This window comes from Myotis brandtii, unplaced genomic scaffold, assembly GCF_000412655.1.
Source record: "Myotis brandtii unplaced genomic scaffold, ASM41265v1 scaffold45, whole genome shotgun sequence".
Classification (NCBI taxonomy): Eukaryota; Metazoa; Chordata; class Mammalia; order Chiroptera; family Vespertilionidae; genus Myotis; species Myotis brandtii.
In genome coordinates, this window is record NW_005367209.1 from 4,705,290 (window position 1) to 4,720,914 (window position 15,625).

The 15,625-nt window shown below is 43.8% G+C and overlaps 1 protein-coding gene across 2 annotated transcripts in view; it reads left to right on the plus strand.

Moving 5' to 3' along the window:
• FERMT1 (fermitin family member 1) overlaps nucleotides 1-15,625 on the plus strand; it is a 32,493-nt gene that overhangs the window by 2,450 nt on the left and 14,418 nt on the right. Inside the window, exons 2-7 of one of the 2 annotated variants that reach the window (XM_014546474.1) lie at nucleotides 1,095-1,310; nucleotides 3,299-3,532; nucleotides 7,747-7,893; nucleotides 9,516-9,729; nucleotides 11,476-11,578; nucleotides 15,060-15,167. In XM_014546474.1, coding sequence (XP_014401960.1) covers nucleotides 1,160-1,310; nucleotides 3,299-3,532; nucleotides 7,747-7,893; nucleotides 9,516-9,729; nucleotides 11,476-11,578; nucleotides 15,060-15,167 — 957 coding nt within the window. In that variant the 5' untranslated portion in view covers nucleotides 1,095-1,159. Of the gene's footprint in view, nucleotides 1-1,094; nucleotides 1,311-3,298; nucleotides 3,533-7,746; nucleotides 7,894-9,515; nucleotides 9,730-11,475; nucleotides 11,579-15,059; nucleotides 15,168-15,625 lie in introns of those variants that run through there. The other variant, XM_014546475.1, reaches the window with a different exon arrangement.

Sequence of the window (15,625 nt, forward strand, 5' to 3'; positions counted from 1 at the left end):
CAAGTAACAGAGAGCCCAGCCAGTGTGGCTCAGTGGTTGAGCCAGTCAACCCATGAACCAAGAGGTCATAGGTTTGATTCCCGGTCAGAGCACATGCCTGGGTTGCTGGCTCTATCCCCAGTAAGGGATGTGCAGGAGGCAGCTAATCATTGTTTCTCTCTCATCATTGATGTTTCTATCTCTCTCCCTCTCCCTCCTTCCCTCCTAAAATCAATAAAAACATACCTAAAACTAACAGAGAGCTAATATTTTAAGTTCTGCCAAGTCTGGATTCCAGTGTTCCTATTACCCCCTTGAGACGTTTCTATTTTGATACTGCTTAGCTGAAATAGACACTATTTTGCTATATTTTTTGTTTTTGAATTTTCATACTGGAAGATATCATTAATATTTATAGGAGGAACATAATAATACATATGTATTATATTACAGATAGAGAAAGATTTTAATGACATTCTTTTAAAATCAGCTTTATTAAGGTATAATTTGCCTACAACAGAATGTATTCAATGGTACATTTAAAATCTGTGTGTTTTATGCAATGACACTCCCCCCTTGGTCTATTAAAATCTGTGTGTTTTATTGTATGCAAATTATACAGTGGGGCCTTGACTTACGAGTTTAATTCGTTCAGAGACCGAGCTCGTTAAGGAGCTCGTTAACTCAAATTACTCTATCAACTCAATGCAAAAAATCAGCCGAGAGACAGCTGGTATCTCAAAAAACTCGTTAGTCGGGACACTCGTAAGTCAAGGCCCCACTGTACTTAATAAAGTGGATTCTTTTTAAAGGTATCATCAAGGATTGCCATGATTTGCTGCCTGCTGCTAGAATAGTTCAGAGAAGATCAAGAAAAGTCAGTAGAGAGGGAAAATGAAGGTTGACGCATTGGGCAGGCACAGAAAATAAAAAGCCCAGTGGTCTTGGGAGAAATGAAAGACAAATTTAGAAGGCTTGAGACCCTTTGCATAATACTTTCTTGTCTTTAAAATTAAGATGCTGATTTAATATCTGGGGCACTGAGAATGCCGCGGATTTTTTTCAAGATGAGGCCAAAATAAAAAAAATAAACGTAAAAACGTTTTGCTCTGCAGGGTCTCCTCCTCGTGTTCTGATCTCTGTCCGCCCTTCGGTGCAGCAGACACCCGCATTTGCCACGATGCTCTCAGCCAGTGACTTTGCATCTGCTTCTTGGGATCTCGTGGTCCGAGTGGACCATCCAGATGAAGAGGAGCAGAAAGACGTCACCCTGCGAGTGTCCGGGGACCTGCACGTTGGGGGGGTGATGCTCAAGTTAGTAGAGCAGATCAGTAAGTTTCTGTTTTGTTCTGGTGTCTCTATATCTGAAACCCTCTCTGTTGCATCGCCGCTGATCTAAGTTGTCTGATCACCTATGTTTTTCTGATCCTTTATCTGGTAATGGCCCAGAGAGCTAGCACCCTTCCCCCAAGAAGAAGAGAACTAAGGGGCCCCTAACAACCCTTGTAAAAACTTGAGTCCCTGGTGACAAACCAAAGCTTCCCGGTAGGTAAAATGCTCTGTTTCCACAAGAATGGGCCCATTCTACGGGTGACATCTAGGGTGACCGCAGGCTTTTTCGAAGGTGTTGGACTCCTGTTAGTGCTTGATTGCTCAGTGATAAAGTCAGCTTGGTGCTAATTTGTCTTTTAACACATACCCACCCTTTGCTACTCTCTCTTCTTAAACAGAGAAAGAGAAATCTTCAGGGTCAGAGTTTCACATCAGGAGTCAACACAATCAACCTAGAATTTAATAATGTTCTGTATGCCTTGTATTTATTTCTATCTTCTAAGGCCATGGTTGTGGGCTCTTCATTGACACTAGTGAAAGAAAGCCCAGTGAATTTTCCAAGTCATGTAACCACCATCCAGGTCAAGAAATAGAACATTACTTGTTCCCCCAACCCCGTCCTATACCTGACCCCTCCTTGTCACTGCCCCACCAAAGGTAGCCACTAGATTAAAAAGAGAGAGGGAAAGAGAGAGAGATTACTTTTTTCAAAGTAAATAACAACACTGGTGGCTCTTCATTTAGCAAAATAAAAGATTGACTATTGCCTCCAACATTGATGAAGGGAAACGATTCAACATTGATGCCAACATTGAAGAAGGGGGCAGTTTCCGTGTTGATGCTCACTCTCAGAAAATACTTGGCTCTGATTTCAGTGTAGACACTTTGGATACTGGGGATATGATGGTTCTGATAAAAGAGCTGGGAATTGCTGAACCGGTTTGGCTCAGTGGATAGAGCGTCGGCCTGCGGACTCAGGGGTCCCAGGTTCGATTCCGGTCAAGGGCATGTACCTTGGTTGCGGGCACATCCCCACTGGGGGGCGTGCAGGAGGCAGCTGATGGATCTCTCTCATCGATGTTTCTGGCTCTCTATCCCTCTCCCTTCTTCTCTGTAAAAAATCAATAAAATATATTTTTTAAAAAACTGGGAATTATCGAGAAGGGTGATGTGTCAGCTTTATAGAACTTCCGTGCGGGTTCTGATTGGGCGCTGTGGATGTCCCCTTGTGATCCAGGGGGGCAAGGATACATTTCTAGTGGAGAAATTATCTTGATTAAAGAAAGCAGAGTACTTCTGGTCTTCCCAGAAAGGACCATGGCGCTGGGAGATTGAAGGAAGAGAACTTTAGCATTTCAAGATGAACAGAATTTGTGTATGTCTGTTCCTTCCGCAGCATTGAAGTATCAGTGATGGTAAGATTCAGGCTGTTTTCTACCTGTCCCGCCTTAGACTCTTTGAAGAGCAGCTCTGATTTCAGTGTAGACACTTTGGATCCTGGGGATATGATGGTTCTGATAAAAGAGCTGGGCATTACCGAGAAGGGTGACGTGTCAGCTTTATAGAACTTCTGTGCGGGCTCTGATTGGGCGCTATGGATGTCGCCTTGTGCTCCAGCGGGGCAAGGATACATTTCTAGTGGAGAAAGTATCCTGATTAAACAAAGCAGACCGCTCCTGGTCTTCCCAGGAAGGACCATGGCGCTGGGAGATTGAAAGAAGAGAACTTCAGCATTTCAAGATGAACAGAACTTGTGTATGTCTGTTCCTTCCGCAGTATAGAAGTATCAGTGATGGTAAGATTCAGTCTGTTTTCTACCTGTCCCGCCTTAGACTCTTTGAAGAGAAGCCAAAAATCGTTGAGCCTAGGGTTGTACCAGGAGATGGGGTGCTGAAGAGCGGCCCTTTGTTTGCATTTTTGCGCACGATGGGATTGACTGGCGTGCCCTCCCTCTCGTTGTACTTCACTGTGTTTTCTATTTTTGCAGACATAGCCCAAGACTGGTCAGACTTTGCCCTTTGGTGGGAACAAAAGCGTTGCTGGCTCCTGAAAACGCACTGGACCCTGGACAAATGTGGAGTCCAGGCAGATGCAAAGCTTGTCTTCACCCCTCAGCATAAAATGCTTCGCCTCCGCCTGCCGAACGTGAAGACGGTGCGATTGCGAGTCAGCTTCTCTGCTGTGGTGTTCAAAGCTGTCAGTGATATCTGCAAAGCCCTGAGTGAGTACCCCGGAGGGGCCCCTGTGCCCTTTGGACCTTTGGCAAAGAAGGGCAGGAAAATGCTGTGTGCTCCCAGAGTACGCCCTCCTTAGGAAGCACACTTTTCAAACCCAATTCCGCGGACTGGAGCCATTGAAGTGGCGTTAATCCAAACGGGACATTACTGAGATACTTCAGATTCATTTCCACAAAGCTTAAAACTGCTTCAAAAGAGATGTATACTCAGAAGAAACAAGCCCATTACAATCCCCCAAATTCATTTCTCTTAGCCATAGTAAATCATCATTATATTTAAGACAAACAAAAAAAAAGAGTTCCATTAAGTCATTATCACCTTGGAGCCAATGCATCTTTATTAGTTTTGAGAGAATGGTGGAGTAATGTCTTCATTGCTTCTCTTACACTTGGCTCCAATAGCCCTATCCACAAAAATCCTACGCAGAAAAGTACACTTAATTATGAATTGAAACGAATTGATACCATCCCATAAGTTTAACAGCCATTAAGGACAGTATCACCCAAGCCCTTTCTTTTTTTTTGTGGGACTTCCTTAGTGAGAGCAAACCCTGCCTTGTGAGGGTGTTCTTATTTTATACTAGAGACCCGGTGCACGGATTCGTGCACCGTTGGTGCCCCTCAGCCTGGCCTGTGCCCTCTCACAATCTGGGACCCCTCCAGTTTTGGCCTGTTCTGGCAGTCCGACATCCCCCGAGGGATGTAGTAGTGAGCAAAGTGGCAAGTGGCCAGGGAGGAGCCCGAGCCCGGGCCGGCACCACACCACTCCCACTCATCCCGGCCCCACTGCACCTGCTGCCACTGCCGCAGAGGCAGGAGAGGCTTGCACCACCACAGCTGTGCTCACCAGCTATGAGCCCGGCATCTGGCACCCGTCAGCTGAGTGGCGCTCTCGCTGTGGGAACACACTGACAACCAAGGGGCAGCTCCTTCATTGAGTGTCTGCCCCCTGGTGGTGGTCAGTGCACATCATAGCAACCGGTAAATGGTCAAGCGGTCGACCGGTTGCTTAGGGTTTTATATAGAGAGATTATTTTGAAAGTGTGTAGGTAAATTCTTTGGTCCCAAGGCTAAGATCTATCTTCCCCATGAAGCTATAAACTGCTCACTCATTCCTTCAACAAACATGTATTAACTAGAGGCCCGATGCATGAAGATTCGTGCAAGAGTAGGCCTTCCTTCCCCCAGCTGCTGGCACCAGCTTCCCTCTGGCACCCAGGACCTGGGCTGCTTTGCTCCGGCTGCTGCCAGGCACCCGGGATGCGTGCTGCTTCACTCTGGCCGCTGCCGCCACCCACTGGGAACCGGGCTGAGGTGGTCAATGCCACCTCATGGTGACCGGTCGTTTGGTAGTTTTTGTCATGGGTATGTTAGTAAAAAGTAGCCCCAAATCTCTTCCCTCCTGAAGCTTACATTCCAGTGTACAGAGACAGAAAATAAATAATAAATGTAAAAACTAAGATGTTAAAAGGAGATAGTAGGGCAAAGGGAAAAAGTGTAATAGTATACATAGGCTTGGGAATGCCAGTATTGGGCATTGGAGGCTGGTATGTATTTAACAGGGTGAAGAGAGAAACCTTTTTTTTTTTTTTTTTTTTTTCTTTGCTCCGGCCACCGCCACCACCCACTCAGTTCCCTGTGCTTCCCCATCTGGTCCAGTGGTCATTCCAGTCGTGACGCTTATGGCCTCTGGCCTTTTGTAATATAAGATTAGGCAAGCATTGTGGTGAATACTAAGGGTATGTTAGTCATAAAAAGTAGCCCAAATCTCTTCCCTCCTGAAGCTTACATTCCAGTGTACAGAGACAGAAAATAAATAATAAATGTAAAAACTAAGATGTTAAAAGGAGATAGTAGGGCAAAGGGAAAAAGTGTAATAGTATACATAGGCTTGGGAATGCCAGTATTGGGCATTGGAGGCTGGTATGTATTTAACAGGGTGAAGAGAGAAACCTTTTTTTTTTTTTTTTTTTTTTTGAGCATGCCCAGCACAATGCCTGCACGCATTAGCTGTTTAATAACGTGAGTGACAACTGAACAGAACCTCCCATTATGGAATGTAAGTTCCAAAGTGTCCCTGCTGCTTGGTGAGCAAGTGACAAACACCAGGCACCCTGATTTCAGTAACATCCTCATGAGGATTGGAAAACCATTTCTTTTTTGTGGGACTTAATAAATGATTGAATTACACCAAATTTCGCAGTAGACTAGAAGCACACATCATACCTGGCACCAAACACTTGAGGTTTTGAAGTAAATAGAAGCAGTCAGATGTCCTTCTCTTTTCCAGATTATATATCTTCATGGCAGTTCTAAAAGGCCCAACTGGCATTTCTACTAATCTCTTTCTATCTGATCAATAGAAGGTAGATCAAATTCACCAACATGATGGGTTTTCCCTCAAGGAAAAGGAAAGGCAAATGTTAGGCTCCGAGATAGGGTTTTGTGTGTTTTGTTTTGTTTCTGATGTTTACCACTGTACATCTTGATTCATCTCTAGGTTTTGTGTATAAATTATGCATTTGAAGTGGTCACAGGTGCCTGCTGCAACCTGATGATTGGACATCCTTAGCTACTGGGGAGAGAATCGAGCTGAACTACCAGCCTCAGACTCAGCATGAAGCAGTGTTTGAGCTGAGAAGTAGGAGGAATCAGTTCATTTACCTCCAGGAGAGCTGCCCAGAGACGAACATCCATATTCCCTGGCTTTTCCCTGGGATCATAGCAGCTCAGTGCGGTTAACAGCAATGATAAATGTATTTCATTAATGGAGGAAAATGGGGATAATCTTCATTTCTCCAGAAGCAGACCCTGAGATAAGGATTCCAGTGCAGATATTTATTTATTTGAGGGGTCGGGGGGTAGTGCCGGGGAACACTGATAACGAATGGGGACGTGAGACTGGGCAGAGAAGGCCACCAATAAGAGATTGTCCCAGCAGAGACATGCCTCAGAGCCATCCCACCCAAGGTCCAAGGGAGCTGGGTATTAATACGCCACTCATCAGTCACCGGGGCTGCTCTTGGAGAGCATTCATTCTCTGAACTCATGTGGCCGGTTGCGCTGTATCTGGGCAGAGTAGACTCCGGTGTTCAGAGCAAGCCCGTGGGCAGACAGACACATGTCCTAGCTGCCATTGGTAGTCAAGTCGGAGTGCACTGAAAGGGTGAGGCCAAGAAGAGGCGGGCAGGCGCCAACGATGTCTGCCACAGGGATGAAAGTAGCAGCTGGGCATCATGTAAGAAAAGGGCTCTCTGGATCTGTGGTCCATGAAAAAAAAGGTGGGGCCTTGAGGGGTGGGGGTAATGCCGGGAAACACTGATAATGAATGGGGATGTGAGACTGGGCAGAGAAGGCCACCAATAAGAGATTGTCCCAGCAGAGACATGCCTCAGAGCCATCCCACCCAAGGGCCGAGGAAGCTGGGTGTATACGCCACTCATCAGTCACCGGGGCTGCTCTTGGAGAGCATTCATTCTCTGAACTCATGTGGCCGGTTGCGCTGTATCTGGGCAGAGTAGACTCCGGTGTTCAGAGCAAGCCCATGGGCAGACAGACACATGTCCTAGCTGCCATTGGTAGTCAAGTCGGAGTGCACTGAAAGGGTGAGGCCAAGAAGAGGCGGGCAGGCGCCAACGATGTCTGCCACAGGGATGAAAGTAGCAGCTGGGCATCATGTAAGAAAAGGGCTCTCTGGATCTGTGGTCCATGAAAAAAAAGGTGGGGCCCTTGGCTGTTGTTTAAAAAACTGAATAAAAAAGATAAGGAAGGAGCGGGGGGAGCAGAAGGGAGAAAGAAATGGAGGAAAGAGGGAGGGGAAATTGGTAGTAAGTAGGTGGCATAAGAATAGCAAAATTTGGTTGAGGCTGGGTGATGAGTCCATGGATGGGCCATTATACTATTCCCTTTGCTTTAGATACATTTGAAATATTTTCACAATAAATAAAAAAACAAAATAGAAATTTTACTAGACTAAATCTCCCTCCACTATTTGACCTCCCTACACCCTTATTAGTGTGTGTGTGTGTGGGGGGGTGGGTCTTATTCCCCTCTGTTTCTTTAAAAAGTAGTGCAATCTAGTTCTATTACTTCTCCGGAATTTCCTGAGAAATGGTTTCAAATGCCCAACAGGAATTTTTATTTTATTTTATTTTTTTAACTTTTCAGTTTTTCTTCTTTGTTTTATACTTATTTATTAGATATTAGAAGACCAGAAGAACTTTCCTTGTTAAAGCCTTCTAGCGACTATTTTAAAAAGAAGAAGAAGAAAGACAAGAATAATAAGGAGCCCTTAATTGAAGACATTTTAAACCTGGAGAGTTCTCCAACAATTTCTGGGCCACCAGGTAAGAATTGTGACAGGTGCTTTGTTGTTTTAATTCATTCTTAAAGCCAAGAGTTTCTTGTTTGTTTTTTTATTTTTTTAATCCTCACCCGAGATTATTTTTTTCATTGATTTTTAGACATAGTGGAAGGGACAGAGGAAAGAGGGAGGGAAAGAGGAAAAGAGAGAAAGAAACAGAGTGAGAGAGAAACATCGATGGGAGAGAGACACATTGATTGGTTGCCTCCCACTCATGCCCCGGGAATTGAACCTGAGACCCTTTGGTCCTCAAGCCAACTCTAACCACTGAGCTACCCGGCCAGAGCAAGAGTTACCTCAATTTTTAAATCCTAGGAACTCTCCTCCCCTCTGCTCTGTCTTTCCTCTTGTCCCTCCCTTCTCCTTTCTCCCCCAAACAAAGAAGGGCTAAAATTGCAAGAGTCTTATGATGAGGAAAGGATATCCAATTAATTCTAGAAAAGAATTTTTTTTGACAAGATATGCTTTATAGCTTATTATGTTAATTGCATGTATTATGTTTCTGATGAATTAGAAACCTTAATAGAACTGGCTGTGAATTTGAGGGAGATTGGTTGCCTCCCACTCATGCCCCGGGAATTGAACCTGAGACCCTTTGGTCCTCAAGCCAACTCTAACCACTGAGCTACCCGGCCAGAGCAAGAGTTACCTCAATTTTTAAATCCTAGGAACTCTCCTCCCCTCTGCTCTGTCTTTCCTCTTGTCCCTCCCTTCTCCTTTCTCCCCCAAACAAAGAAGGGCTAAAATTGCAAGAGTCCTATGATGAGGAAAGGATATCCAATTAATTCTAGAAAAGAATTTTTTTTGACAAGATATGCTTTATAGCTTATTATGTTAATTGCATGTATTATGTTTCTGATGAATTAGAAACCTTAATAGAACTGGCTGTGAATTTGAGGAAGGAAACAGATTATTTGGATCACTCAAATATACTCCTGTTTTCCTGGTTCAATCTTCCTGTGACTCTTGTATGAATTCCATTTAAATTTTGCACTGGACATGTAACAGGAGAATAGGTAAAAATTCTAGAAAGGCTTCATTCTTTTCTTGTTATAAAAGAATATAAAAAGCTAGCTTGTTTGCAACGTTAGCGGGTTTTCTTGCATAGTATATTCCAGTGCCAAGAATGAAAGGAATTATTTGCACTTTTCATATGCAAAGTAAAGGCAGATGATGTATAAACCATTAATTAGCTGGGTTCTTAAAACTGGCAAGTACTGCTATTTCTTTAAAGAATTTGCCCAAAATATAGTCTGTACATACATTCTGTGAGATCTCTGGTTCTCTAATAGCGTGAAAACTCACAGCTAAAGCAGAGGCATTTTGAATTGTTGAGAAGGACGTAGTCTCCCACACTTGTATGGGTTGACTGTGGAAGCTTTTATAGCCTGTCAGTTCCCAAGTTCTCAGTAGCTAAACATTCAGGCAAGAGCTTTACCCGTGTATAACTCCTCCCGCATCAGCCATGACTCCTCTGATTATTTTCAATGTTACAACTATTTAAATTCAAAATCCATTTCAGTGTCAGCAATCTGTACTTATTTTTCCAGAGATTTCCACTCCCTGAATCTCATATCCTAGTGTGTGTTCCCCTTTGCCTTACAGTAAGTCCTGGCTTGTACAGTAAAACCATGACTCCCACGTATGACCCCGTCAACGGAACGCCGGTGTCATCCACCATGACGTGGTTCAGTGACAGCCCTTTGACCGAACAAAACTGCAACATCCTCGCATTCAGCCAACCCCCGCAGTCACCGGAGGCGCTGGCTGATATGTACCAGTCTCGGTCTCTGGTCGATAAAACCAAGCTTAACGCAGGGTAAGGATGTGGCTCCGTGTTGCTTCTCTGTGAACTGGCACTGATGTAGTAAGAGAGATACCACAGAGATGGGGAGAGGTTGTTTATTTTTTAAATTAGGGTGCCTGGGGATGGCACACTGCTAGCAAAAGTCAGGACTGATTATAGCAACAAAAAGGAAAAAACAAGGCCTTTGGTCATTTCAATACATATAAAGTGTGACGTCCCTTATGTGTTGGGGTAACCCAATGGTTTACCATATGCAAATAGGAGTTCTTTCCCCCTGAGGTGTGCAAAGTGTATTTTATGGGAGGTCGAGCAGTTCATAAGTGGGTTGGAACCCATGGGTCAGGGGGAGACCCAAGGTGGCCCACCTGCCCACACTGTCTTGTAGAATGCCACTTCTCTCTGCAAGCGTTCTAGAGCAAGTCCAGCTTTGCCTCAAGCGGGCTCAGAAGACACACTCAAACTATTTCTCAGACCACTGGCTCTTTTCACTCCCCACTGTTCACCAAATAAAGTCAGCTTGTGGGCAGCATTCCACTCCCTGTATATCTGGCCCAGCACTGTCTTCCTGTCCTACTGTGTACCCCGCCCCCATGGTGCACCCGAGGCCTCTCCTCCCCTCCTCCTGCTCTCCCGTCAGCCCTGCTCATCCTTTATGGCCCAGTCACTCTCTCCTTCGTAGATGTCAGCATTCAAGATCGTCACTTCTCTGTAGTTCTGTTCTCGTACTTTGCTTGCCCAGTGTCACTCTCTTCCTTTATTAGGAGGCTTGGTCTCTCCCACTGGACCAAGGCCTTGGGGATGGAGATTGCAGCTTGGGGGCTAATTTAATAGAAGTTCAAGCCATTTTCATTCAGTGTTTCTGGCTGGCATTCATGCCCACCTGGTCTTGTGGTTACTGTTTAATCGTCATCCCTCCACCTCTCACCATTACCCAGTGTGTGTGTTCTGTCAACCTTAGGACTAAACTATCCAGTATAGGAGCCACTAGCCACATGTGGGTAGTTACATCTAAATTTGAATTTAATTTAAATGGAAATGTGGCACTAGCCACATGTAAATCTTCAAAAGTCACATGTGGCTAGTGGCTACTCTATTGGACAGGGCCATACAGAATGTTGTTGTAATTATAGAAAGTTCTAGACAATAAGATAGAGCCAGTTTTGGGTCGGACCACCTAGTGTAGGGGAGAGGCTGTGCGGGCAGCCACCCGGTATAGGGGAGAGGCTGTGCGGGTACTCACCCGGTATAGGGGAGAGGCTGTGCGGGCAGTCACCCGGTGTAGGGGAGAGGCTGTGCGGGCAGTCAGCAAGTGCAGATTCTCAGTCTGGCTCCACCATGAGGTACAGGACCTTAAGCATAAACAGAGTCACTGAGACTCTGTTTTAACATCTATAAAACTGAGAAAATAAAAACTGCTCTGGCTTCTTCTTGTCAATGAGAAAAATAAATAAATACATAAATTATATATAAATATCTATACACACACATACCTAGCATTGGGAAAGCTGTAAGATAAAATATAGATATAAGCTAGTTTCAAGTCCTCTCCCTTACTGGTTTTTGGTCACATTACTTACTCGGATTTTGTTCAAGGAGATGTGTGTATATAATGTAAATATATATAACATATATTACATGGTGCATTGATTACATAGAACATATTATATAACATAGATAACATGTAAACATATTATATAATGCTGTAACATATATGTATAAAACTGATCGACTTTTGTAACTCATCCCACTGTTTTCTAGTTGGCTGGACTCCTCGCGTTCCCTCATGGAACAGGGCATCCAGGAGGATGAGCAGCTGCTGTTACGATTTAAATACTACACCTTCTTTGACTTGAATCCCAAAGTAAGATACTCTTTCTCTATTCTCTCTCTTTTTTAAAATATGAATCCATGGAAGTGTACAACTGAGTCATTTAGTCCTCAAAGTTAGGATTAACGTGTGTAATCTTCTGCTACCTCTTCAGAGTTAGATCAGTAAATGCCTTCTGCTCCCTCGTTTGCATTTTTGGGTTCTAGTGACCTTGGTCAGCTGCCGCGACTGTGTGGGAGTCTCTGGGGGTCTTCGTGCCCAGCAGGTGCATGCTCCCCTCTCCATTCACAGGAACAAGAAGAGAGCGTTCAGGGAGCCAGAGTGCTTAGGGTTTGGGAAGGAGGCGTTGTCAGGACCTAGGTTAAGAGCAGGTTCTCATGAATAAACCAGGACCCCATGATGGCGCACAGCAGACTCCCCACGGTGGCGATGAGAAAGAGGGGTCATCTATGTAAATAAAGACCCGGCTAGTCGCCAGGTCCCATCTGAGGTGTGTGTCTCCCACCTGAAGTTCACTGGGCAACTGATTCCTCTCCCTGGCCCTGATTTGCCGTTCGTGCCGTTGTGAGTCAGCAGATAAATGGCCAAAATGTAGAAAATAGAAACTGGGTCACTGCTTCTCTGAGTGCACAGGGTGGTTCATCGTACTGTTCCCGCCCAGTTTGGTGTTTGGCGTTGCTCTATCCATGTACTCGCTGCCGGGCACGTGTTCCACGGGCTTGCCTCAGGCCACCTGTTGCGCGCAGACCCTTTTCTCGCCCACAGCAGTGTCACTGCCTCTTGTGGCACAGCCTTCCCCTCGGTCATTTTCTCCACGAACAGCCCTTCCTCATTCAAAGATTACAAAAAGTGTTCTCTACATGGTTCCTCCTAATAGGTTTAGTTGTTATGTTTAGATTTTTTATAAGTCGTTTGAGATATAATTCACATACCATACATTTCACCCGTTTACTCGATACAAATGAATGGTTTTTAATATATTCACTGAGTTGTGCAACTATCACCACCGTCTCATTTCAGAACACCTTCACCATCCTAACAAGAAACTCATTATCCACTAGGAGCCGCTCTCCCTTCCCTCCCAACCTCCCGGCCCTAGGCAAGCATCAGTCAGTCTTCCTTCTGTCCCTATGGATTTGCCTATCCTGGACATTTCATATAGATGGGGTTATATAATATGTGGTACTTTGTGACTAGTTTCTTTCGTTTAGCATAATATTTTCAAGGTCAATTCATATTGTACCATGAACCGGTATTTCGTTTCTTTTTATTGTCAAATAATATCCCATTGAATGTATGTGCCACATGTTATTTATCTATTCATCAGTTGATGGACATTTGGAATGATTCTACTTGGGGGTTATTATGAATAATGCTGCTAAGAACATTCATGTGCAGGTTTGGGTTTTGTTTTTTGGTTTGTTTGTTTTTTTATTTCTTTTTATTGTGGTAAAACATACATAACAATTGCCATTTTAACCATTTTTTAATTGTTTTTTAAAGATTTTCTCCCAGTAAATAGCTTATCTTTTCTTTTTTTAAAATATATTTTTATTGATATTTAGAGAGGACGGGAGAGAGAGAAACATCAACAATGAGAGAGAATCATTGATTGGCTGCCTCATGCACACCCTACTGGGGATCAGCCCGCAACCCAGTCATGTGCCCTTGACCAGGATCAAACTTGGGACTCTTCAGTCCGCAGGCCGATGCTCTATCCACTGAACCAAACCAGCTAGGGCCATTTTAATCATTTTTAGGTCCACAATTCAGTGGCATTAAGTACATTTATAATGTTATGAAGCTACCACCATTGTCCATTTCCAGAACATTTTTTATCATCCTATACAAAAACTCTGTACCCATTAAACAATAACTCCCCATTTAACCCTTCCTCCAGCCCTGTAACCTCTGTTCTACTTCCTATCTTTATGAATTTGCCTATTGAAGGTACTTCATAAAAGTGGAATCACACAATATTTGTCCTTTTGTGTCTGGCTTATTTCACTTAGTATAATATCTTATAGTTGTAATGTGCATGAGAATTTCATTCCTTCTGAAGGCTGAAGGATATCCCATTGTGTGTATATACTACATTGTGTTTATTTATTCATCCATTTATGGGCATTGGGGTTGTTTCTGCCTTTTGGCTATTGTGAATAATGCTATGATGAGCACTGGTGTCCAAGTATCTGTTTGAGTCCCTCTTTTCCTTTTTTTTTCTTTTTTTCCCGCTATATACTTACAAGTGGAATTGCTGGATCATACTCTATGTTTAACTTTTTGAGGAGCTACCAAACTGTTTTCCATAGAGGCTGCACCATAGTCCCACCAGCAATGAATAAGGGTTCCAATTTCTCCACATCCTCAGTAACATTTGTTATGATCTGTCTTTTGTATTAGAGCCTAGTGAGTGTGAAGTGATATCTCATTGTCTATCTGTAATTAATATTTTTTGATGATGAGAGATTGTTTTTTTTTATTTTGGATTTTTATTTTCCAAATGTCAAGGCATTGTTAACACTATATCTTGAATTCTTTCTTCCCCTGCTGCTATAAAATGCCATTTTTATTTTATATTAAACTTATATACATATATAGGTCTGTTTCTAGATACTGTGTTATTGACATTTTGTCTTTCACTATACGAATACCACACCATTTTAGTTGCTGCAGCTTTATAATATGTTTTAATGTCTGGGGGGACAGGTGTCTTCCCAATATTGTTCTTTTTCAAAATGTTCCTCATGATATTCAAAATTCGTGAGAGGGGCTCGGCTCTCGCAGCACTGGCTGCCTCGCCCACTGGTCGTTCCAGAAGGTCTTTCTGCCGTCCACCTCTCTGTATTATAGAGGATTGTTTTTTCCAGCTTAACTTAAAAATTAGCTTGTATAAAGTTTTATTTAAAAATCCCTATCAGCCCTGGCTAATATGGCTAAGTTGGTTGGGCATTATCCCATCCTGTGCATGGTTCAATTTCTGGTCAGGGCACACGCCCGGGTTTTGGGCTTGATTCCCAGTGAGGGATATGCAGGAGGCAGTAATCAATGTTATGCTCTGACATTGATATTTATCTCTCTCCCTCTCCCTTCCTCTCTCTCTAAAAATCAACAAAATGAAATAAAATAAAAATTCCTATCAGATTCTGATTAGGATTGCACTGCGTTTGCAGATCAGCAATCCCTCCTCCTTTTATTGGTTATCACATAAACCAATTTTACTATCTGCTTTTCATACCAATAAGAATGTGATTGAAGGGAGGTGAAGTAATGGAATCTAAGATGGGCTAGTTGGGCCCCTTGAAGAAACCCTGGGAAATATTTTGAGAAAGCTCTAAATTCAGAAATAAAAAGAGCTGGGGCAGTGTGTCCCTTTTAGTTACCTGAACTAAAGTTCAGTGCATCTGTCTAACAAGGAACGGCCTGTCATTCCAGAATTTTGTATTGTGGAATATGACTGTGCCCCCTACACCACCACCACCACCCACACACACATAACTCTGTCTTTCTCTAGTATGATGCTGTCCGAATAAACCAGCTCTATGAACAAGCCAGGTGGGCCATTGTCTTAGAAGAAATTGACTGCACAGAGGAAGAAATGTTGATCTTCGCAGCACTGCAGGTATGGGAACTTCAGTCCCTCCTCTCTGGAAGGAGACAAAGCAAGTTTGTTTTGCTTAAGTTTCATGGTATTCATACTGGCCTTTTCTTGGAAGAAAGCACTAAAAATGAAGGGAGTGAATTAGAATTTTTTTTTTTATTATTTACAGGGGGAGCGCGATGGCGCTCCCCGGCACTTTTAGGGAAAGAGAGGGCCCCCCATTCCCCTCGGCACTTTTGAGGGGAAAGACAGGAGGAGCGCGGTCGCGCTCCCCCGGCACTTTTAGGGGGTAAGATAGGAGGCACTCAAAGGGTTGAAAGCAATTTAGCCCAGGATGCGCCCGTTAATGGAACGAGTCATTAATTACGGAAAGTTACCGCCGCAGTCAGCAGGAGCAAATGCCCCACAGAAATGCCGTTGGAACAGCCCGGCTCGACCGAGTGTGGTCGCAATGTCACAGCAAAAGGGCTGCCGGAATC